This window comes from Pelobates fuscus, chromosome 3 (genome assembly GCF_036172605.1).
Source record: "Pelobates fuscus isolate aPelFus1 chromosome 3, aPelFus1.pri, whole genome shotgun sequence".
NCBI classification, from domain to species: Eukaryota; Metazoa; Chordata; class Amphibia; order Anura; family Pelobatidae; genus Pelobates; species Pelobates fuscus.
The window spans coordinates 214,657,577-214,682,355 of NC_086319.1; the positions used below are offsets into that span (position 1 = coordinate 214,657,577).

General features: G+C 40.4%; 3 protein-coding genes across 5 annotated transcripts in view; 2 read left to right on the forward strand and 1 right to left on the reverse strand.

Moving 5' to 3' along the window:
• Positions 1-2,264, forward strand: part of SLU7 (SLU7 homolog, splicing factor) — a 30,092-nt gene extending 27,828 nt beyond the window's left edge. For both annotated transcript variants that reach the window (XM_063448064.1, XM_063448062.1), the window contains exons 15-16: positions 392-499; positions 1,339-2,264. In XM_063448064.1, the coding sequence (XP_063304134.1) occupies positions 392-499; positions 1,339-1,518 (288 nt within the window). In that variant the 3' untranslated portion in view covers positions 1,519-2,264. The remainder of the gene's footprint in view (positions 1-391; positions 500-1,338) is intronic.
• A 3,945-nt stretch (positions 2,265-6,209) lies between these two features.
• TPRKB (TP53RK binding protein) lies at positions 6,210-22,025 on the reverse strand. Of its 2 annotated transcripts, none has more exons than XM_063448066.1 (5): positions 21,946-22,025; positions 18,175-18,338; positions 16,760-16,882; positions 11,130-11,306; positions 6,210-6,319 (listed from the first exon to the last, which is right to left on the reverse strand). In XM_063448066.1, the coding sequence occupies exons 2-5, from the start codon at positions 18,313-18,315 to the stop codon at positions 6,233-6,235; spliced, it is 528 nt and encodes a 175-aa protein (XP_063304136.1). In that variant the 5' UTR covers positions 18,316-18,338; positions 21,946-22,025; the 3' UTR covers positions 6,210-6,232. The 2 variants fall into 2 exon arrangements, with proteins under 2 accessions (XP_063304136.1, XP_063304137.1); XM_063448067.1 differs by lacking the exon at positions 21,946-22,025 and adding an exon at positions 21,870-21,919.
• A 2-nt stretch (positions 22,026-22,027) lies between these two features.
• Positions 22,028-24,779, forward strand: part of ALG10 (ALG10 alpha-1,2-glucosyltransferase) — a 29,678-nt gene continuing 26,926 nt past the window's right edge. The window contains exons 1-2 of the mRNA XM_063448065.1: positions 22,028-22,161; positions 22,636-22,825. Of these exons, the coding sequence (XP_063304135.1) occupies positions 22,661-22,825 (165 nt within the window). The 5' untranslated portion in view covers positions 22,028-22,161; positions 22,636-22,660. The remainder of the gene's footprint in view (positions 22,162-22,635; positions 22,826-24,779) is intronic.

Below are 24,779 nucleotides of genomic sequence, written 5' to 3' on the forward strand. Positions count from 1 at the left end.
TGAGCCTGCTCTTTCCCTGTTGATACTCTGAAATATATAACTTATTTTTGCTCTAATTATACATTTGTTGCCATCCGTATTTCTCATTACTGGTCTGTGAAACACTATTTTTGGTTTAACCACTTCCTATTCCAGATTCACTGAGTGATTTTTTTTTTTTTTTTTTATAACTTGTATGTATCATGCAACTATATTTGTTTGTTACCAAGCTCGTTGTTTTATTCTATTTTTTTTAATGAAATAGTCTGTTATTAAAGTTTTGATAAGTATAAAAAAAACTAACAAAAAAACAATCACAAATAAAATGTAATTGCTTACCTGTTGAGTTGACTAAATTTGCTGTAACTTCATATGTAATTTTGGGTTCTCTCTTTTTTTTTTTTTTTTATAGATTCATCAAGACAAATTAAAAGAAAAGAAAAAGAAGAAGAAAAAGCACAGTAAAAGCGTTGATTCTGATAGTGACAGCGACGAGAAGAAAAAGGAAAAATTAAAGAAGGTGGGAGCTCTGATGTATCTGACACACACACTCACTCTGTATGTGCCAGTGTGTATTAATCTGACACACAGGCACATAGTGGCACACAGATACACACAGTGTGTATCTGTGTCAAGGTGTGTGTATCTGACACACAGATGCGCGCGCACACACACACATCGTGGCACACAGATACACATCTTGACTCACAAATACACACACACACTTGCACCCACATATACATACTCTGTGACACACACACACACTCCTATAAACACACTGACACACTCAGACACACACACCACAGTGGGGCTGCTGAGCGACTGGTGTGCGGGCGGCGAGGGTGCAGTGATCTCCCTGCTCAGCTTTCCCGTGCGCCTCTTAGTGGAGCCAGAGTGACGTCCTATTCCGGCTCCGGCATCACTGCTGTGCGTGTGATGGAGCTGAGCAGGGAGATCACTTCTCCCTCGCCGTCCTCGGCCATTTTATTTGTAAAAGTGTTGACGGAAACGCTGCGATATATATATATATATATATATATATATATATATATGTGTATGTATATATATATATGTATATATATATATATGTATATATATATATAGTCTCTATTTCTGCCGAGAGCATTAATTTTATATTCCATATTAAGTAATAATTATATGGTGACCTTGCTGGTTTGTTTGGTATTTTAATCATCTAATCTTGGTTACTTTTTCAAAAGTGTGTTTGAAATGAGGTTCAAAGACATTTTGAAACCTTAATTGCCCAGTTTTGAGAGTTTCTGCCACATTATTGACAATGTCATACTTGTGTTAAACTCTTGTTTATACATTTTTGTAAATTCTGTCCTTTCATTCCAGGCATTAAATGCAGAAGAAGCGCGTCTGAAGCATGTGAATGAACTACTGCAGATAGATGAAAGAAAGAGGGCATACAACAGTCTGTATGAGATACGGGAGCCAACGGAGGAAGAAATGGAGGCTTTCAGAATGAAAAGACAGAGGCCAGATGACCCAATGGCCTCCTTCCTTGGACAGTAGTTTGTTCTTTCACTAAATTGTGGGAGTGCTTTGTTGGTTTTTAAGATTTTGGAAGGGGGACTATTTGTACAACAGTACAAAAATAAATGCGTTCAGCCACTATGTAAACTAATTTTAAAATAATGCAGTACTTTGTAATACATTTTTTTAATACAAAGTTTCTCTACATTCTGACCCTAAACAAAACTGAGGGCGCAGCTGACTGGACAGTTCTAAGTTAGATATTTTTAATTTGCTAAGAGCAAGGTCTCCCAACTATTATTTATTTTCATTTGTGAAGCAACCAGATCTACCAGTCCATGTGCATCTCTTAATAGAAAGCTGTATTACAAATGAGTTTATGGTATGTATGTGTGCAGTGGAAAACCAGAACTGTCCGTGAGATCTGGTCACTGCAGCAGGAATATAGCATGACAATTTTCTTCTAAGAGGCATTCAGATATAGATATATTTTCATTTTTATTTTTGCATATTCATAAAGCTTTCACACCACCTTGAAGTCACAAAAAAAAGAAAAAAATGTCAAGTCTCAAACATGAATAAACTCGTAGTCAATTAATGGGGCCACACTTATGTTATTGGCTCTTGGCACCACATTTGAGTCTAAATCCTGTTCTTGCGACATTGGGTTCCTGCAAGCATTTTTTTCCACTGTATGTATGTAAAAAGCACCGGGTGATTTGATTTTGTAAAATATTTCCAATCTACCTAACTTTTGCCCAGTAATTACAATAAGTTGACTTTTTTTTTTTAACATACGATATGTTCTGATGTCATTTATGACCAGTCTTGAACTGCTGTCAAAAAAGAACAACTTTGAATTATAGCATATTTTGATGAATAATGTTGTATACAATGCCTGTGGTGAAAAAGTAATACTTTTATGGTAATACATAATATGTACTTGCAGAGTCCTTTTAAAATAATTCAGAAAAATAACAGAAGTTTGTTTGTTTGGTTTTTGTTCACATCATGTATGTTTATTGCACTTTCATGTCCCTGATATATTCCCTGCAGAAGTCACAGTTCTTAAACTCCCTGGATAATATTTGTATTTTTTTTATTTTTTTTGTATAACATATTAACCATTCAGTGCAACTTAAAATAAACATGGGGAAAACTTATTCATATTTACTGTAACAGACAGTACTGATCCCTCAAATTGTGATTAGTCAAATGTTAACTCAAACACTCCCTCTTCCCTCCAAGGTGTAAAAGTTGGCACAACTCTAAATGTCAATATCTCTGCCCTTTCCTTCTGGGGACAGGTTCTACTTAGCATTTGTTCTGCTTTTATTTTGTACCTGTAGCATGTAAGTTTGCTCGTAACCATGATCCTTGGTTGCTTGCTCAGATGCTGGAACATGTGCGGGTTGCCATGTACGCTGGGTACTTTCATTCCATTTTGGCTCTTGTATTCCTCCTACAGTTCCTGAAAGGTGTGATCCTTTGTCTCTCTACTGTATACTTTTTCATATACAGATATGGTGGTTGTATGTTTCCTGCCTTCCTTTGTCCAACATCCTTCTTTTAAACTTATAAAGGCTTTCACAAGGAAAGACAAGCTGCTAAGCTATCTAGTTGGATAACAGAAACTATTCAGCTGGCATATCCATTGGATTGAAAATCTCCTCTGGAAATAAAAAATAAAAGCTCACTCCACTGGAACATTGCCTACCCCTTGGGCTGCTAAGGCATTGTTATCTCCTGAACGCTTAAGCATCTTCATTAAAACACATTTACGAAGCAGTATCAGACATCTTTGGGGAAAAAAAAAAATCTTCATTTTGACTAAATGTTTGAATTAGTTGTTTTCTGAAGACCGGTTCCACCCTTGTAGGTACAGCCTCTGTATGCCATTAAAGCACTTATTTTAAGTCTGCTCATAAATCTTTACTGCTCACAGAATTAATGGGATAAAGTCAGTGCTTTAAAAGTGTCGTAGTGGAGGGGGTGGAGTATGACCTTACAGCAGAACAAATGCATGGTGTCTAACCTCCTGAATCATAAGCCAATTTAGGGGAGATACCCCCAAGAAACAATAGATTTTACCCTCTGACAGGCGCTATAGCAATCGGGAGATCCCTGTCGACCATGCAGAAACCCTAATCGGGTTAATCAACCTCGAGAAGCCTGAGCAGCCTCGTACAAGCCAAGCACTAAATCACAGTGCTATTTAAGCCATTGTTTTTCTTTTCCATCTTGTTTAATAAGCTACAGGTCTAATGATACTTGTTCTATCGTCATGTCTCACACGCAGACATATATGTCTCGGCTAATTTAAGCGAGTACAAAAAAAGCATTGATTTATAGCTACGTTATCTCACAACACAGGCAATCTAAACTACATAGCAGTAACCCGTCAGTTGTGTAAATCCTGTATTTAATACGCTTGTTAACCCCTTAAGGACCAAACTTCTGGAATAAAAGGGAATTATGACATGTCGTGTCCTTAAGGGGTTAATGTTAACTTTAAAAAAAAATGTGCAAACACTCATGCCAAGGTTAAGCCTGTATGAATCCATATTGACGCTGTTGTGGCGATTGACAACATTATGTACCTACCTGCACCAAAAAAATAAAATAGTGCCGCTGGAACATCTTCATTGACTGATCACCTTTTTCTCTGGGAAGTTCAAATAGCAGGTAATAAAGCAAATTTTGACCAGAATGTGTTTTTGGATAACAAGGTGATTGCCCTACAGATGAAGTTTTTAGAAACTCTTGCTGCTTGTGCCCTCATAAACTGGAACATTTCTGCTATTACAAAGCTGAAATTTGCCATAACATTGTCATATTTTATAGCTGATAGAGCTTTTTGGAGTGAACTCATAAGCGTGTATGTTTCCAATTTGGTACACCATGTAAATTATCAAGTCCATTAGCTAATGTCCCTTGATGAGACCACTTATGATTTCAGTAAGCATGGAGAACGTCATTATGGAACGGTCTAATATAGGTTTAACACCTTAAGGAACAAACTTCTGGAATAAAAGGAAAACATGACGTCACGTGTCCTTAAGGCGTTAAACATTGCTGAGTTTAACCAAGACCAGGAAAAGTAACGTTAATTTAACGTTCTCTCCTAGCAATAAACTGAAGAGGAAGGACGAAAAAAAATTAAATGAACAATTTCCTATCATTTAATTTTTTTAAAACGACGTATAGGTTGTCTATTGGTGAATGCAGCAAATCTGTATATTGACCACTAGGTGGGGAAATTGGATCAAAAATTTAAAATAAATACAAGATTAAAGGAACACTGATAAAAATATATATATTTTTTTATGTTTATGTTCCTTTCTTTGATTAGATTGCAGCCCTCATATTCTGAAAGCAAAAAAGTGGTTAAACTTACCTTTAGTCTAGTGCTAAGACTGTATTGTCTCTGTGGCCACTGTGCCTCCAATGAAGAGGTGTGGGTTGGAAATTGCAAACAAACTGCAATGTATTACTTGACCAGAGAAAATAGACTGGGTGTTTGGACCAGAAACATTTTAAAGGGTAACTCCAATCACCATGCTCACTAGTGATTTAAAGTGGCCATAGTGCTTGGAGTCTGTATGTGCAATATTTCTCTTTGAAATGCTGCACATATTGAATTTAACTCCTCTGATGGCAGAGATGGAAGTCAACCTCCATCATCATGGTGTCATTATCCAGCCGGGAACAAGAGTTTCTGGGTCAGCTTATGTAAATTCTGTGCATATGCATAGAAATGAATTGACAGGAACAGCAGGCACTTTCAGCCAATGACTGGCTAGCAGGATCGACTCAGGATTATTTATTAAACTCAAAATTTTCACAAATTAAACTTGAATGGTAAAAATGAGGCCAAAGGTTATGACTATAGCCGAGACAAGGCCCTCAATATGAAATTATTTTGGGAGTCAGACCAAGTAGATTGAGCTATCGCTTTAATCCTTTGGACAATTTCCACACCCCTGTGTAGTACAATAATTTAAACAAAGAAAACCTTAAAGAGTTGAAATGTGTGAGCAACAATTCATTTATAGTTTGTGTTTTCTGTACTTCATCTTGCTTTGTGCAATTTCATCTTGAAGTTTGTTTTGTCATTTAAGCAGTTCTTGCTGTCTTACGATAGGATTGACTTGAGTGATCTTTCCTTTCATATAAAATGTGTTGCTTCATTTTGACAAACATGACAATGTTTTCAAGATTTCCACCTGTCATATGAGCAGATGGTACTGCTCTGTTGCTTCATTTTGACAAACATGACAATGTTTTCAAGATTTCCACCCGTCATATGAGCAGATGGTACTGCTCTGAAGTTCTAGCCTTGATTTCCCTCACTCAGATGTCATATTTTCCCAATTTAATATATGCAATAATCAATACTGACTGCCTTTAGCAATTAACTTACTTCCCATGTATTTAACAGCAGCCAGGGAGCTACCTTCTGCTAGGAAAAAAGGTAAAATGAGAGAATTCTAACTCTTGTAATTGTAAATGGAGCATATCACTACGCCAGAAAATAAATAAGTATAGTTTCATGTGGTAGTAAAAGTCTAAAATAGGTGTGTAAAAAAAATATGCTGAAAGATATGCTGAAATGCATTGTGTTTTTCCAACAACATTTAATAAAAAAAAAATATGAAAAACACATTTTCAAGAACTGTATGATGAAGTGAAAAGATGAGCAACACAAATTACATTGTCGGTAATTTCCATTACATGTCCAAAAAATATATATTTATAAAACATCTTTAGTTGACATTCGGCATATAACCGCATCTAATATGGAGCCAATCTTTTCTTCTTGCGCTGTAATTTTATATACCTGTGAGTAAATAAAGAAGAAATGTAACAGTTTAGAAAACCTATGTATACTTTTTATTTTACAGTATAGTTAACAGTATATTAGAAAAACAGACTGAAATTATAAAACACATTTGTAATAAAGCTGAATAATTGACAGATTTTATTTGCATTAAAATGTAATGGCCAGTCACAGTAATAACTTTATTTTTGCCACTAGGTAAAAGAAAGAAAAGGCTTGTGGCAACAAAATGGAAAGGTCTCACGCAATTCCAAAGACCCCTGACATTCAGATCTAATTTTGGAATTGCAAACAACATTTGTGTGCATTTCAAGAAAATATTGTGAAAGTCTCAAACCTGCCACCAGTCTCAAGTCCCTGAAAACATCTGCATTCAGATACCTTCAATCAAAAAGCAGCATTTTATTTCTCTACTGTATGTGTAACAATGTGTCTATTATTGTCTAGTATATATCTTAGATGTAACAAAGGATTTTTAATTGTTTTCAATGACATAAATATTTGACTTCAGGGCTGTGATAGGTCAAATGAAGTTGTACATGTTCTTTTTTTTCCCTCCTTTTAATAAATCTGCATTAAAACTGGGATTTCAAATCTGTATTCCTAACATTATAGTGCCCTCTGGTCCCACCTCCCTCACAATCCCCCACACCTCCCCTCCCCCCCCCCCCCCCAGCAGATCAATATGTACTATATTAAAGGGACACTCCAATACCAGATTTAAAAAAAGAAATACTTTTTTTAATTGAGGCACATGTAAAAACAGCATGCAAAAGCTGCAAATCTATTGTCTGAAGTCATATATATATATATATATATATATATATATATATATATATATATATATATATATACCCCCAGTAAAAAAACAGCCCAGACTTTGTGTGGCTGTCCAATTACAGACTTCTCAATGCAGCTCAATAAGAAGTTTATGCAATGTAGGTACTCTGAGCAATTACCTGCCTCTTGAGTTTAATTCAACTGAGCTAAACAACTAGGAAGTAACAGGTCTGATCAGAGCCGGACTGGGACAAAAATTCAGCCCAGGCATTTAAAGGCAGAGCAGCACTCGGAGGGGTGTGGCCCAAGAGGGTGCATGTTGGTTCATCAATGACATTCATGCCTCTCCAAAGTGGGCACATTTGTCTAATACCCCTCAGGGCAGTTCACATGTAGCGTGGGCCTGATAGGCGATGTGTGTGTTAGGGGGAGACAATAAGACAATAGGAGATGTTGTGTGAGGGCAGAATAAGAGCTCTAGAGTGTGGAAGGGGGAAATGAGGCTGATAATGGACAATGGGCTGCAGCATGTTGAGAAGGGACATGGGACTGCAGGGTGAGAGATGGTGTAATGGGGTTTCTGGATGTGAGGGGACATTGGGCTGCTGGGTGTGAGAGGGGACATAGGGCGGCAGGGGCGTCTGGGTGAGAGGGCGGCAGGGGCGTCTGGGTGAGAGGGCGGCAGGGGCGTCTGGGTGAGAGGGCGGCAGGGGCGTCTGGGTGAGAGGGCGGCAGGGGCGTCTGGGTGAGAGGGCGGCAGGGGCGTCTGGGTGAGAGGGCGGAAATTGGGCTGCTGGGTGAGAGGGCGGCAGGGGCGTCTGGGTGAGAGGGCGGAAATTGGGCTGCTGGGTGATAGGTGGGGAAATTGGGCTGCTGGGTGATAGGTGGGGAAATTGGGCTGCTGGGTGAGAGGTGGGGACAGTGGCTGCTGGGTGAGAGGTGGGGACAGTGGCTGCTGGGTGAGAGGTGGGGACAGTGGCTGCTGGGTGAGAGGTGGGGACAGTGGCTGCTGGGTGAGAGGGCACGGGCTGCTGGGTAAGAGGTGGAGACAGGGGATACAGGGTATGAGAGAGGCTGCTGGGTGAGAGGAAGGGCAGGGTGTGAGAGGGGACATGGGGCTGCAGGGTGAGAGGGGGACAGGGGCTGCAGGGTAATAGGGGGGCAGGGTGAGAGGGGAAGACAAGGGCTGTAGTGTATGAGAGGGGACATGGGGCTTCTGGGTGAGAGGGAAGCAGCAGCTGCAGGGCATAAAATAGGGAGGGTCAGGGACTGCTGGGTGAGGAAGGGGGACATGGAAAAACAAAATACATACTCCCCCATCCCTCTTCCTTACCTTGGTCCTTGGCAGGAGAGGATGCTGGAGAGGAATTTGTATCCCTGGTGGTCCAGTGGAAGAAGTATCTGGTCTACACCCCTTGACAGGTGTAGACCATATGCACAGGGGCCTGCGCTGTGCATCATTGTGCAGGATGGCGAGAGAGATCTTTGATCTCCCCACCGCACCAAGCTCCCTCTATGGACCGGAGTTCAGGCAGCATCAGCCCTAAAGAAGCCGACACGGGAGATCCTTTGATCTTCCTTTCAGCCTTGGACCATGGCCATCAAAGCCCACAGGGCATTTGCTCGGTTTGTCCAATGGCCAATCTAGGCCTGGGCCTAATAAAAGTCAGGTGGTTGTAACAAGGTTAATTTATAGAAGTAATTATGTCTTTTGAAATCTGTACTGTTTGTAAAATGAAATTAAAATAAATGAATAAAATAAATAGGACACGCTCTTCTCACATAAAGTACTTCGGCATTAGGGGTTTGGAGTGTGATTTTAATATATATTGCTTTATTCTCATGCTGATTTGATCTTTCATATAGTTTGGTGTTTTTTATACAAGTAGTCTCATAAAAAATATTTTAGATTAATTAATATTTTTGGATAAACTTTTGAAATGGCTTATTCAAAATACTGAAATATCGTAAGAGATAATATATAACAAATATATCAATATATCAACAAATGTGAATTTTTTTAAAATAATAATTTGTAAAGTTAATTGAAAAGCTTACCCAAAAATATAATAATGAAGCCATGGTGCCTAAATAGGCAAGTGTTTCCTTTTACACCTTTTGTCTTTGTATGTACTTTTAAGTTTCACAGTTTCAATAAAGACAGTCAAACAAAAACCCCAAGAAATTAGAGAAACTATTACTAAAATGAACTGAGAATATGAGTACTGCGCTTTTTGGGTACCAGAGTTTTGTCCTGATAGTTATTCTTGGTATCAGTTTAAACATAAACACTTTGTATTTCCAGAGTGTTACATAAAGAGTATTAATAAAACAAGTATACCAAGGTACAAAGATCAGGGAGGATTGTATTAAAATGGATCTTTGTGTATTGTACTTTTATAAAAGAGAAGAATTAATGACTTGGCCACTTGTGCGTACAAATATACAAAACACACACACACACCTCTCTAGTATAGCCATCTGGATCCTAGCCACATACCTTAAGTTTTTTTGTTTCTTTATGCATTTAGTATTCATTTAATCTTTAATACTTGCATTGGAACAAGATCATCACTACTAATCTATGCTTGGAACCAATCCTTCTGTTGATGTTCGATTCTGGGCTATTGGGATAGGCACCTGTGTTGCTTTCTGTACAATTCTAAAGTTCATCTTGTCAGTAGCCCAATTATTTATTAAAACTGGCCTGCACAGCGTTTTTCTAGAAAACCCTTCACATACATAGTTTAAGTCCTCTGCTCATGGAAGTGTAACTCCAGCTCCAGGAGCATCATTAGTCAGCTTAGAAATATGAGTTCCGGGCTGGCAAATGTGAATTCTGTGCATATTTCTATGCACAGACTGCCATTCATTGGCTCTGAGCGATCAGTTGATGCTCTCAGCTAATAAATGGCTGTGGGTATCTGCATCCAGCTTCTATAGCTCTGAAAAAGAGGGATGTCATCACATTCAGCAGAATAATTCCAATGGCACCTGCTAAATTCCCAAGTAAGAGGATAAACCAATGGGAAATGATTTCCCACATTACAGATAACAGAAGGCTGCAGTTGTTATGATACTTGGAGTTAGCCTTTAACCCCTTAAGGACCAAACTTCTGGAATAAAAGGGAATCTTGACATGTCACACACGTCATGTGTCCTTAAGGGGTTAAGTAAAATAAAGCATGTTTATTAATCTCCTTCAGTGTCCCTGCACACCAGTGTCAACATAGCCACCACTTCTCTCCTGTACTGATGGTCTCCCAAAGTGAAGCATTCTTGAATGGTGCGCACGTGTGCAAATCGACATCATCTCAGACATGCATTGGCATCTCTAAGGGGAGCATATGACACCTTCATGCAGAGCATGAGGACACCCAATATGAATTCTGCAAAGATTGGAGCACCACACCAGGAAGGATATATCGTGTCAGCCTGTCATTGAGTGACAGCAACTAGGAGTGGTCTTAGGGATAAATGTAAAGACTGCCTTTGCTCCGAAAAGACAGTGTTTACAATTTTCAGCGTCCATGGACAGTCTCTTTGCAAAGAACCACCACATTAAGCTGTAGTGGTTTTGGTCCTTGTAGTGTCCCTTTAATGGGTTAGACACAGGCATCTCACACTAGAATGTTCCCTGCATTATACCTCCTGTTTCCAAGTATGCAGCATTCACGACAATTAGGAAGTCTCTTCTGAATAGCTAAGATCTGTCAGCTCACAATATTGTTTTTGATACTACTAAATGTAGTACCAGAGACAGGCATTGCTGATAGTGACGGCAAGCAAAGGGGATACTTTTTATCCATTACTGCAGCAACATTTATCAAGATGCCATTTGAAAATCAGCAAAATGTTACAAAAAATGTAATTTGAAGTCCTCATGTATTAAGGTAGTAGTGATGTAATGCTAGTTGTTCTTGCTGGCAGTTTGAAAATTACAGTTTAAAGAGGAGATTCAAGTGGATATTGGCTACGGTAAGGAGAACAGTAATTAGTTTCAAGCATCAGGACTATTGATTTGTCCTACCTTTTTTACTTGTGTGATATCTGTTAGTTGTGATAGCTCTGCTAAAGAGACTTGCTGGCCATCCACATGAGAGATTATTTCTTGGGAATTCAATGTATTTCTTCCATCATCAGTCAAAACAACAAGAACGTCAGAATTGCTGTCTGACAGACCAAACTTTTTGAAAGCTTCTGAAATCTAAAATGAAGAAAACATTTTGCTTACAAAAGGTTAATTTATAATTATTGTGAAGGTAAAAAGTAATACACTCTGTATTTATTTATAACAAGATAAATAAACATTTAGCACCAAAATCTTTCTTTCTGACCGAATAAAATTTACTGATAAAAAAAAAAAAAAGCAGTCAACCAGAATTGAAACCAACGAGTTTTCTTAATGCCCAATATTAGTTATTTTTTTTGGGGGGGGGGGGATTTACATAAATCTGTAAACTTTTTGTGTTGTATGATGGTGCATAGGCAATTAGACAGAGCAACGACATGGCAATATGCAAATGTTTTGCTTACCCTACATAAACTAGGCATTAAAGGGATATTGTAGTGCCAGGAATACAAAGCTGTATTCCTGGCACTATCGCTCCTCCTCGCTTCCCGATAAATAAAGGGTTAAAAACCCTTTATTTACTTAACTTATCCCAGCGCTGATGTCCCTCGGCACTGGGGCGATGCTCCGCCCCCTCCGACGTCCTGCTATGAGTGGGCGCTAATGCGATTTTCCCCAATAGGAAAGCATTGGATCAATGGGGAAAAATCGGATGCTGGATGTTCTCATGCAAAACGTGAGGACGTCCATCGTCAAATAACGGACCAAAGGTCCGTTTCAATCCAGGAAGCCTTCTAGTGGCGGTCTAGTAGACATCCATTGTTGGCAGACTTAGTGCTGCAATGTAAACATTACAGGTTCTCTGGAACTGCAATGTTTAACGTTACAGCAATAAGGGAAATAGGGACACTGCACCCACACCACTTCAATTAGCTCAAGTGGTCTGGGTGCCTACAGTGTCCCTTTGATACTAATTTATGTAGTAATTCTGTTATGGGCAAATGCAAATATTACAAGTTTTAGAATGAAATGTTGTATTTCTTAAACTGTGTACTTTGTCTTTAAGAGATATTGAAAATTGACAAGGTGTTAGAAATGGAACATATTGTTTTTCATAGATGTTTCTTTAAGCAATAACCTCAGTGCATAATGTTTGCGCCATTTTGTCCCAGACGAATTACAATAACAATAATGCATAAACAAGCTTCAAGGCTATACTACGACTCTTTCAGTACACAATATACTGTGGTAACCCAAAGTTAATGGAACTTCCCCAAATCCGGGAATCTCCCACGACTGTGCACTTACGTCTTAGTATAAACAACAGATAAGCTATTCAGACTTTAAGATGCCATCTTGAACTAAGTCAGGAAAATTTCCATGACGTATGCACCCTTTAGTTATTGCCTTGTATCTTTGCCAAATTAAGGGAGGTCCTAAATTGATTTAAAGTAGACAAGTTACTTTTTCATATATGAACTATGGTGACTCTAAAATGACGACACTTAAGGTATAAATAAGTGTACTTTTAAATGTTAAGACACAGAGGAGAGACTTGGAGACAGACGCTGCTCCATCTTAAAATGACTGAGAGGCTGACATGATGACATGTTCAGAAGGGTATGTTAACCTATTAATGATATTTGCAAGCATTTAATTTCATCTTATAAACTCTGCTATAATGGATGTTATATGTCTATATTTATATTTTTATATAATAAATATCTAAAAGACATATTGCTTCCAAGACAATCCTTATTTTATATTGTATTCTCAATTATTTATATATGTTAAATAGAGGATCTCTTACTAACTATATAAAATTATGGCTAAGAGATCTGTATGGTTAGCCCTACTAAGTTCTATGCTTTAAGACATTATAGTGGTAAATAAGGGAACCGCCAGCGGTTACAATTCGGTTTTGTTTTTTTGCTTCAGATTTGGCAACTCTGCTAATGAAATCATTTAACACTAGGTAATCTCTTTGGTTTGATTGTTAATGTCTCAGAGCCAGTTATAAGATCCATAATTCAGAAAACAGATGGAAATATTTTTCACTGCATATCCTCATCCAGTCTTGAAAGCTAAGTATTTAGGTTACCTACGTTTTTACTCTTTTCCTAAACAAAGAAAGTCCCTTTTTGTACCTCAATGTTTTACCTTTAATCATAAAAATTATAAAGGGAATTAAAAATAGCTCCTGAAACACTTTCAAAAAAGGGAGCTAATTTTGGGGAAAGTGAAATATACCCATACACTTGAATGCTACGAGCTAAGCATATTAAAAAAATTAAAATAGGATAGTGGCATGGTGCTAAATATAAAAGTGGTGCAGCTATATCACCCGTGAGTCAATCACTAGATATCCACAATCCCACATTTAAATACAAGAATACCAAAGAAAGTGAGAGCACACACAAAGTGAAACAATATATATTAGAATTACCCTTGCTTGTTATTCAAATGACTTATAACAAGGAAGGGTAATTATATTTTCACTTCGTGTGCGCTTTCACTTTCTTTGGTATTCATGTTTTTCAAGCGCGCAGAATATAAATGTTTATTTCTTCAGTGGGGTAATGAATATGCAGAATAAGGTGGGGCTGACAACTAAACATACCCATTTGACTTCCAACAAAAATAAAGTATAAGAAATACAGTGCTGGATAGACCCAGATAGTACATTATAGAACATTTATCTATTTTAACTCTCTGAAGTGAACTCAGGAAGCCATTTGTATTTAGATATTGTTTTCTGGAAACTGTATTTTAATACCCTTCTATAACTGTGCACTTGTATTAAGTGGGAAAGAGAGACACACATAGACAGGGAGGTTGATACTTAAATAAAGAGAATACGAACAGCCGAACTGACTGGTCGCATCTCAAGAGAGCTCCGAGACACATAGCAGTAATTTAAGCAGAATTTGATTAATTTACCCCACAACACAGCTACAAACGTTCATCTGTTGCAGCAGGAGACCCACCGATGGGCAGGAAAAACAAAAAAACGAAAACCGACCTGCCCCGGCCGGGCGCCAGCATAGGGGATCTGTGGCAGCGAGCACGATGCGCGCCACGGCCCGATTTGGAGGCCTACATGGACGACTTCGCAGACTCAGACGAAGGTCTCTCAGAGCCTGAGGAGACAGGCCTACCCGCCATGCAGGCCCTGACACAGCCTCAAGCGAAACCGGACGATGCCCCGGTTACAAAGGCTGAAATGAGGGAGCTGTTAGCGGAGCTCCGCAGTAACATCCAGGTGGATATGGCGGAAATTAAAAGGGACATACAAGGCCTAACACACCGCATGAGCACCGTGGAGCAAGATTGCCGCACCCAATCGAGGCAAGTGTCCACGCTCCAACAGGAGGTGAAAACGCTACACCTAACACACCTGAGACTGGAACAGACCCTGGTGACGCTAGAAGACTCACGCCGAGCCCAAAACATAAAGGTTAGAGGGGTAGCAGAGACTGTCCCTGAGTCTGAACTCCCCCACTTTTTCCGGCGTTTGATTAGCAAGCTACTCCCACCGAAGCAAGCCAAGGGGGTTGTACTGGACGGCATGTTCAGGATCCCGAAATCACCCACGGCACCACAGGCGGCACCCAGAGACTTAATTGTAAAGTTTCAAAATCGACAGGACAAGATGGCGGTAATGGCCGCTGCCAGGAGTAGCGCGCCACTAGCCTTTGAAGACATGGCTCTATCGCTGTACGCAGATCTATCAAGAGGGACTGCGGCATGGCGCGCAACTTTACGGCCTTTTACCACCTTGCTCCGCGCTCACAATGTGAAATACCAATGGCGCTCCACACACAAGCTTCTGGTGACTCAAGGTGCACATACCTACCTTATTACGAACCTACAGGAGGCAAAGTCACATCTCGTCGCCTTGGGCCTTCCACAGGACTCACTGCAACAGCCCCGCACTACACCCAGATCCCACGAGTGGAACCCGGCTACCCCAGAGACATGGCCCGCGCTACACGGACAGTAGCCCCTACCTGAGCTCCCCTGTAGAGAGCGCCCACAAAGCGTAGCGCTGTCTTGATACCGTTCCACAGTTTTGTTATTATTGTTTGTACTTATATATGGACGGGCCGAGTTGGCCACTACACAATTACCCACCTACCGTACCCAGGAGCACCGACCCGCAGGCCTACACGAGACTCTCAACTCGCCTTTCCCGACTAATGGCCGACCGCTGAGTACCTTGGCGGGAAGACCTAATCTGTATGAGTGGTGATCACTCGAGACACGGGCTGAATGAAAGGCACAACGGGACCCTACGGGACTACTAACCCCTACACGACGACCCCCACACTCACTGAGGATATTACAGCTGCACACTTCCAATAGGATAGTGGACACTAAACGTCTGGAGTGCATTGACTTTTTGGTTACTTTACTTACTGCTTCCCTGAGTTGATTTATTTAATTTTACAGGGGTACACTAAGAAGTAGAGCCGTTCTCACCCGTAGACCCCCCCCCCTTATTTACTTAATTTGTTTTCATGAGCAGAATACACGGGACGCAAATTGTTTAGTTAAAACGCTGTTCAACAGTACAGAATTTACTTTAGGCAACACCTTAGGGGGAGAGGCTACTAACCCACGGCTGATTAACCCGGAGTGGCTAAGCTGCACAGCTCCACGACTATTACTGTTTATCCATTAACACGCATAATCTACAAGTATATGACCCCTGCTTGGTTACGGAGTTTGTTAATACGCTGATTAAGCATACTACTGTGGCTGAATGCGCCCGTTACACTCTGCACACCTAAATGCACACACAAGTAACTTTCTAGCTCGGCCTCGCACCCTCCCCTTACTAGCAATGGTGGCGAACCCGAGCTACGTTGTATTGTATACTATTATGTAGGCGCATGCCGTAAACTGAAACATGCCGTAAACATAAACTGAACGCCACAAGCAGACTCACAACAGACCTAAAGCAATCAGGGTATAAGCCAGTTGTATTTCATACCAGCGAGGTTGTAGATTGCACTTAATTTCTGTATTATTTCTCCACTATTGTTATTATTATTTTGTTTAATGCCTCTGATGGTTGCCATGATTTGTCATATTGTTGCTCACGGTCAGGGTTATGGAGTGGCCGCTTATCTCCTAGGATTCCCTTCCTCCTTGGATATCCCTCCAAGATGGCAAAGCTAGCCCTAACGTGTTACAGCTGTTCAAGCTTTCTAATACACTACGAGTTAAACATGTTTATATATATATATAAAAAATAGTGCATCGTTCTACTGTACTCAATTGCTTTCCATGTAATACACTCTGTCTTTGAAATGTGCATGCGGAGTGCCTTTGGGGTACCACGTGCCTGTATGTTAACATCATATGCACTACAAAAATAAAGAATTAAAAAAATAAAAAAAATAAAGAGAATACAATTTTTGATAAAGATACTGAAAGAAAAAAAAAAAAAAGTCCAAAAGTAAGTCATATAAATTATATGTTTAAATAAATAAACAAAATAAGGTGACACTTTTGTAAACTATGAAAATGCAGAAGACTAATATGAGTTTACTACGGTATGCTTCCTGTATGGTGCTACTTACATTATTGGTTGGTGACAGGTTAAATATGATCTCAGCATTGAGGGACCTCGTCTTCATTTTTCCAAGCCTGTGTAGATGAATTGCCTTGTTTGCTGCCACACGAATTTGAAGTGCATCTAGAATCTTTTTGAAATAAATAGAATAGATGTATGCGTATTTAATTCAGTATTACTTCATTTATATCCTCTATGTTTACCACAATAATTACTTTACAGGTATTGCTACGGTGCTGCAGAATGAACCCTAAGTAACCGCCAGATAAGGGATAAGAAAAATACATCAATGTAATATTGTCTCTGTACTGGGAAACAGTATAAGCATTTAATAGAAATTGTAATATCAAGAAGCAGTAGCTAATAGTTGTGCTTGAAAATAGGAGAAGTTACTTTCTGTAACTATCTAATCACAGACTTCTCAATAAACTGTATTACAGCTCATTGAGATGTCTTTTAAACGCAGGTGTACTGCGCGCAAGCGTCTGCACCATTGAGTTTAGCAAGATGAAATAGGAGGAAGGAACAGGGCCGCCTGTCTGACAGCTTGGGAGGTGTATCAGCATTACTTTATAAGATTGGCTATTACTATTGAAAACAACCCTTTTGGAAAATTAACACAAACTGAAGTGTTTCAGGTATTTGCATTATCCTTTAAAGTGTCACACCAAAAAAAAAAATAAAATAAAAAAAAAACACATTAGTTTTGGTTACAGTAACCCTTCCTAACCTGGTCCCCACCAACTCACCTTCACCCCCCTCAAAAAATAAAACAAAATAAATAAAAAGAGAAAACGTACCTCCATTCCAGTGCTGATGCCAAGTCACCGGAGGGGGAAGGGTGTAAAGAACGGAAGGGGGGATGTTGAAATCCTTCCATTCAGTTTTAAACTGGTTTTCTTTTTTCTATTTGTTTTAATGCTACACATATGCCTTAGCAGCCCACTCCCTCTGTGCTGCTTGGGTTAATAAAAGCAATGTGCTGCTCTGCCTGACTGGTAGTGTCAGTGGCTGACACTTTCAGCCTAACACAGCACCTACTGCTGGTATGAACGATTATGGCTTGAAAGAAGTGTGTAATCTCTGCCTTAGCCACACCTCCAGCGAGGGTGGGTGTGGTTTAACACTGAATGGGGGGACAGTACCTGCAGGATACTTCAGGCACTATAACCAATTCAATGAGCATGCTGTGCGTGCTGGTGTCAGATGCCAAATTTACACCAAATTCACATTAGCCAGCCCTGAACTCTTAGATGGATGTGAAACTTTTGAAAGCATAGGTTTTTCTACTAATGGCTTCAAGTTAGACTACCTTTCAACATACTGTTATATTCTATTGCTTCCTATGGTTCTGAGGAACAGTGCTCAGCACATAACATGGTTGGCTTTACCATTGTAAGTTAGATCACAATGCATACTTACCAATGCAGGATTTAGCAATGCACCTTCAATGGATCCTTCCATTGCTTTACGTTTTAGGGCTGCTGCATTTCTAATATTTCTAAAAAGTAACAGTTTTATCTGACACCCAGGAAACAATTCCAAGTTATATGGTTCATCCATTGCGATTGAATACAGCACAGAATCTGCAGAGAAAGGAAACAAGAATCCTTATGTCCTCTAGCATATAAGCTCATTGAGCAGGGCCCTCAGGCCCTCTGTTCCGGTCCGTCCACTTGTCTGGTTACAATTACATGTCTGTTAGTCCACCCATTATACAGCACTACGGAATTTGCTGGTGCTATATAAATAATAATGTCATGTAACACAGGGCTTGACAAATTTGTTTGGAATCTAGGAGCGAGCTAAAAAAGTTAGGAGCCAGTTTTTTTTAAACTAGCGAAGGTTAATTTACGAGAAATATACAATTCTTAAAGGGACACTATAGTCACCAGAACCACTACAGCTTAAAGGATCACTATAGTGCCAGGAAAACATACTCGTTTTCCTGGCTCTATAGGGTCCTTGGGTCCCCCTCACCCTCTGGGTCCCCCTCCCGCCGGGCTCTAGGGTGAGGAAGGGATTAAATTCCTACCTTTTTCCAGCGCCGGGCTCCCTCCTTCTTCTGCCGTCATCGGCTGAATGATCCGCGAGCGCATTCAGCCAGTCTCATAGGAAAGCATTCTTAATGCTTTCCTTTGGACGCTGGCGTCTTCTCACTGTGAAAATCACAGTGAGAAGTGCGGAAGCGGCTGTCAATAAGACAGCCACTAGAGGCTGGGTTACCCATTTGTAAACATAGCAGGTTCTCTGAAAGGGCCCGTAGGTCTCTAAAGGGCCCATAGTTTTTTTTTAGTAAGAGGCTAGCCAGCAGGCCTCTCCAAGCACCAGTGACGATGTTTAGTTCATCACAAGTGCCAACAAAACATTGCAGTTCCATATAAATTGCAATGTTTACATTGCAGCTCTAAGTCTGCCTCCAGTGGTTGTCTGTATTCCTGGCACTACAGTATACTTTTAACAAAACATAACTACATACACAACACAGTAATGCATTCAAAGGGATACTCCAACCAAAAAAAAAAAAAAGTGTTTTCATAAAAGTCTTTCTGGCCAATCAGCTTCTTCTCAAAGAGATGTATGGAATCCATGCATCACTATGGGGAACTTTCAGCGTCTCAATGCAGAATGTAGACGTTAAACATAGGTGCTGCACATTGTGCACCTCTAGTCGCCTTCTGACGAGGTAATTCCAGGGGGAGACAAAAGTTTTAAATCGTCTCCAACAGAGAATAATAGGTGATGTTAATTTCCAGTAGAAATCAGCACTTTTATAAACTTCAATCAAAACAAGCATATCTGAAAAGTCAGTGTTTACATTAAAAAGCCTGCTGGGACTAACTATACTCACCAGAACAACTACAGGGTGGCCCGTAAGTCCCTACCCATCCATATATCTTATGTATCCAGTGTATCTGTGTGGGACCTATGGGCGAGGTATCGACCGATTATCGGTATTTTCGGCAATATCGGTATCGGCCTATAGAGATACCGATATTGCCAATAATGCAGACCAGGGCCGCCAGGCTGTCCTGGAGGGCCTGCAGCAAGCTCATACTTACCTTCCCAGCAGCTCCCCTGTCTAAATCTTGCGAGTACCGCGGCTGTCAGAGCGTTGCCACAGGCGATTTAGACAGGGGAGCTGAAGTAAGAGCTTGCTGCGGGCCCCCACTGCACAGTCCATGCCACCGGACCACCAGGGAATGCCATATCCCCCTCTCTGGCCAAGTAAGAAGCAGGGAGGGGGGGACTAAAAAAAAAACAAAAACAAAAAAAAAGTAAAAATGCCCCCCCATTTTACACACATTACATACCTACACAAACACACACACACACACACTGCATTATATAAACACACTACACAAACACTTTGCATTCGTTATATACGCAACCTACACACACTACACAAGCACACTGCGTTCACTAGACGCACACTACACACACTGCGTCCACTATACGCACACTACACACACTGCATTCAATATACGCACACTACACACACACTGCATTCACTATACGCACACTACGCACACACTGCATTCACTATACACACACCACACACTGCATTCACTATACACACACCACACACTGCATTCACTATATACACACTGCATTCACTATATACACACACACCACACACTGCATTCACTATATACACACACACCACACACTGCATTCACTATACACACACACACACACACACACACACACACACACACACACACCATACACTACATTCACTATACACACACACACACACACACACACACACACACTGCATTCACTATACACACACCACACACACTGCATTCACTATACACACACACACACACACCATACACTACATTCACTATACACACACTGCATTCACTATACACACACCACACACACTGCATTCACTATACACACACCACACACACTGCATTCACTATACACACACCACACACACTGCATTCACTATACACACACCACACACACTGCATTCACTATACACACACCACACACACTGCATTCACTATACACACACCACACACACTGCATTCACTATACACACACCACACACACTGCATTCACTATACACACACCACACACACTGCATTCACTATACACACACCACACACACTGCATTCACTATACACACACCACACACACTGCATTCACTATACACACACCACACACACTGCATTCACTATACACACACCACACACACTGCATTCACTATACACACACACCACACACACTGCATTCACTATACACACACCACACACACTGCATTCACTATACACACACCACACACACTGCATTCACTATACACACACCACACACACTGCATTCACTATACACACACACCACACACACTGCATTCACTATACACACACACCACACACACTGCATTCACTATACACACACCACACACACTGCATTCACTATACACACACCACACACACTGCATTCACTATACACACACCACACACACTGCATTCACTATACACACACCACACACACTGCATTCACTATACACACACCACACACACTGCATTCACTATACACACACCGCATTCATTATATACACACACACTACACAAACACACACACACACACTACACACACTGCATTCACTAATCAAATACTCTCACTGCATCCACTACACACACATATATTCTTGAAAACATAAAAAAATCTGACTGGCATGTATATTTTGTGCATTTACCTTAATAAAAAAAAAAAGATTTGCAAAAAAAATTATAATAAACATGTTCAGTTAACAGTAGATTTGTGTAGAAATAGTTTATTTTTTCAAAATGGTAAACGTACAGAATATCGGTAAGTGAATGGCTATAGACCTGAAAGTTCACAGATTATCTGTATTGGCTCTAAAAAAAAAAAAAAAAAAAAAATCAATATCCCTCGATCCCTACTATGGGCCACCCAGTACACTAAGCTGTGGTGGTTCTGGTGACCATAGTGTCCCTTTAATTTTAAGATTAATTTTGAATTTACTTTATTGAATAGCTCTGATGGAATTCTCTAACAAGATGGAGCTATAACGTGGTTATATCGAGCTTTACGCCAAGGCCGAAGCTGCTCTAAGAAAACATTTGGGTTTATTCACTAACCTGTAGATGCGAGCTGTGTTTATGTTGTCCCACCCGAAATGCCAGCAGTCCTAACAGAAAACTGCCCTGTCCTTACCGTGTGAGCGTGGGTTCTAGTGACAGGATTCCGAACAGAACGCTTGTACAGGAGCGTGTTTCCAGCCGGGCTCCACAGAACGCTGCACACTTCTGGGTGTATACAGCCACAGCTGCGACAAAGTGTGAGAGCTGCACCTCGTACTAATCAACAGAGTGATCACTGAGCCAGTACACCGCCATTCGGTTTGTACATACACGGTTACCGGTGTTATAGGTATGCTTTATCTCAAACTGCATTGTGGACTACAGATAATAGGATGATCAGTTTACAGAGATTCATGTATCACGTATTAGCATGGGCTGTTTTGTTTGTTTTACACGTTGCAAAGTAGATGATCTTGCAGGAAGCAAGCGACAATATTGCATTTTATATTAGGAGATTAGATCTTATTATTATTTTTAACATATAATATATCCTGGCAGGGCCAAGCTGCAATCACATCTACTCTGGAAGTGCATGCTTATATGTCAGTGGTTTAACCCACAAGAATAACTTTTATAACTTTCTGATACTTGAAAACGAGAGAAATCTCAATGGATCTTTCCTGGTAAAATATTTTATGAATAAATAAGTGAGATTTGTTTTCCTCTCACATACCAGTATATCGTTTCTGTTGCCCATTTTAAACATTGCTATGGTTATGTGGTAAACTGCAATTGTTAATATCTGTGTTCTTTCTTCTTACAGTCTATGACGTCACTCTAAAACACTCATGGACAAGCTTGAAGGTTACTATTTCTCCGCTTTATTCAGCGGCTGTTTTCTGCTATCCAGTGTACTTTTTTCAAAACTCACCAGAGAACAAAGAGATCCATACATGGATGAAATTTTCCACATCCCGCAGGCACAGCAATACTGCCATGGTCACTTTAATCAGGTATTAAGTCACACAAATACAGAATATGTTTGGTTTATGTCACTAGTAAATGTATAAGTTTAGTTTTATAGTTTTGCTTTCCCTTTATGAGGAATGTTGTCGTTAAAGGACCACTATAGTACCAGAAAAACAAACTCGTTTTCCTGACATTGTAGTATTAATAGGTTCCACCCCCACCCTCCCTCATGGCCCCCCTCCTGCTGAGCTCTAGGGGGAGGAAGGGGTTAAACACTTAACTTTCTCGGAGACTCTCCTCCCTCTTCTGCCGAATGCGCATGCGCGGCAAGAGCCGCGCACGTATTCAGTCAGTCCATAGTAAAGCATTCTCAATGCTTTCCTATGGACGCTGGCGTCTTCTCACTGTGATTTTCACAGTGAGAAGTGCGGAAGCGCCTCTAGCGGCTGTCAATGACACAGCCACTAGAGGCTGGATTAACCCATATGTAAACATAGCAGTTTTTCTGAAACTGCTATGTTTACAGCTGCAGGGTTAATCCTAGATGGACCTGGCACCCAGACCACTTCATTAAGCTGAAGTGGTCTGGGTGCCTGTAGTGGTCCTTTTAAGCTTTAAAATGGATATCCCTAACCGCAACTAACGACTGTTTCCAAACTACAAAATCGAATCGATTGCGACTGGTAATTCCCTGCGACAAAAGTTTCATCATCTCCAATAGGAGGTAATAGGTGACCTTAAAGGGACCCCCCGCAATGCCCAAATTCTTCTGATTCTGTGGAACTAACCAAATCGAGATGATAACTTCTTCTAGTTTTCAGCCAGAAGGAGTTTCTGCACTTATTTATAAAAATGCCTATTTCAAATAGAAATAAGCATATCCTCACACACAAAGCTCTTCAGAAAGCCATAGCATACTTACCAGGAGTTAATTTGTAGATGCTAGGCCTAGTGAATGGCAATTATGCGATGCATGGATGTGTTTATGTATATGTGTATATACACACAATGATCAGAAACAACATTAAGACCACCTGCCTAATATTGTTTAGGTCCACCTCACGCTGCCAAAACAGCTCTGATGCGTTGAGGCATGGACTCCACAAGACCTCTGAACATGTCGGGTGGTATCTGGAACAAAGACATTAGTAGCAGGTCCTTTAATTCATGCAAGTTGCAAGATGGGGCCTGCATAAATCCGATGTGTTGTTCCAGCACAATTGGATTGGGATTTGGGGAATTTGGAGGCCAAGGCAACACCTTGAACTCTTTGTCATGTTCCTCAAACTGTTCCTGAATATTTTTGGCAGGGTGCATTATCCTGCTGAAAGAGGCCACTGCTATCAGGGAAACATCATTGCCGTGAAGGGTCTGTAGGTGGTCTGCAACATACTCTATGTAGGTGATACGTGTCAAAGTAACATCCACATAAATACCAGGACCCTGGATTCCCAGCAGTACATTGCCAAGAACATAACATTGCCTTCTTCCCGTTAGTTCACTGCATACCAGGGACACCCCACCCATAAGACTTGTCGTTTTGGAGATGCTCTGACCCAGATGTCTAGCCATGGCTATTTGTCCCTTGTTAAAGTCACTCAGATCTTTTTGCTTGTTCAGTTTTACTGCCTGTTGTGAACTGACCACTTGTTTTCCAATGTATCCAACTTCTTGACAGGTATTGTAACAATATAATCCATGTTATTCACTTACTTAAAGGGACACTATAGTCACCTGAACAACTTTAGCTTAATGAAGCAGTTTTGGTGTATAGAACATGCCCCTGCAGCCTCACTGTTCAATCCTCTGCTATTTAGGAGTTAAATCCCTTTGTTTATGAACCCTAGTCACACCTCCCTGCATGTGACTTGCACAGCCTTCCATAAACACTTCCTGTAAAGAGAGCCCTATTTAGGCTTTCTTTATTGCAAGTTCTGTTCAATTAAGATTTTCTTATCCCCTGCTATATTAATAGCTTGCAAGACCCTGCAAGAGCCT

Excerpts from the sequence above, each read along its gene's own strand:
- TPRKB (XM_063448066.1), bottom strand. The coding sequence starts at position 18,315 with ATGGATGAACCATATAACTTGGAATTGTTTCCTGGGTGTCAGATAAAA. Across the intron at positions 16,883-18,174 it reads CATTGCTAAATCCTGCATTG|ATTCTAGATGCACTTCAAAT; the intron begins GTAAGTATGCAT and ends TATTTCAAAAAG. Across the intron at positions 11,307-16,759 it reads ACCTGTCACCAACCAATAAT|ATTTCAGAAGCTTTCAAAAA; the intron begins GTAAGTAGCACC and ends TCTTCATTTTAG.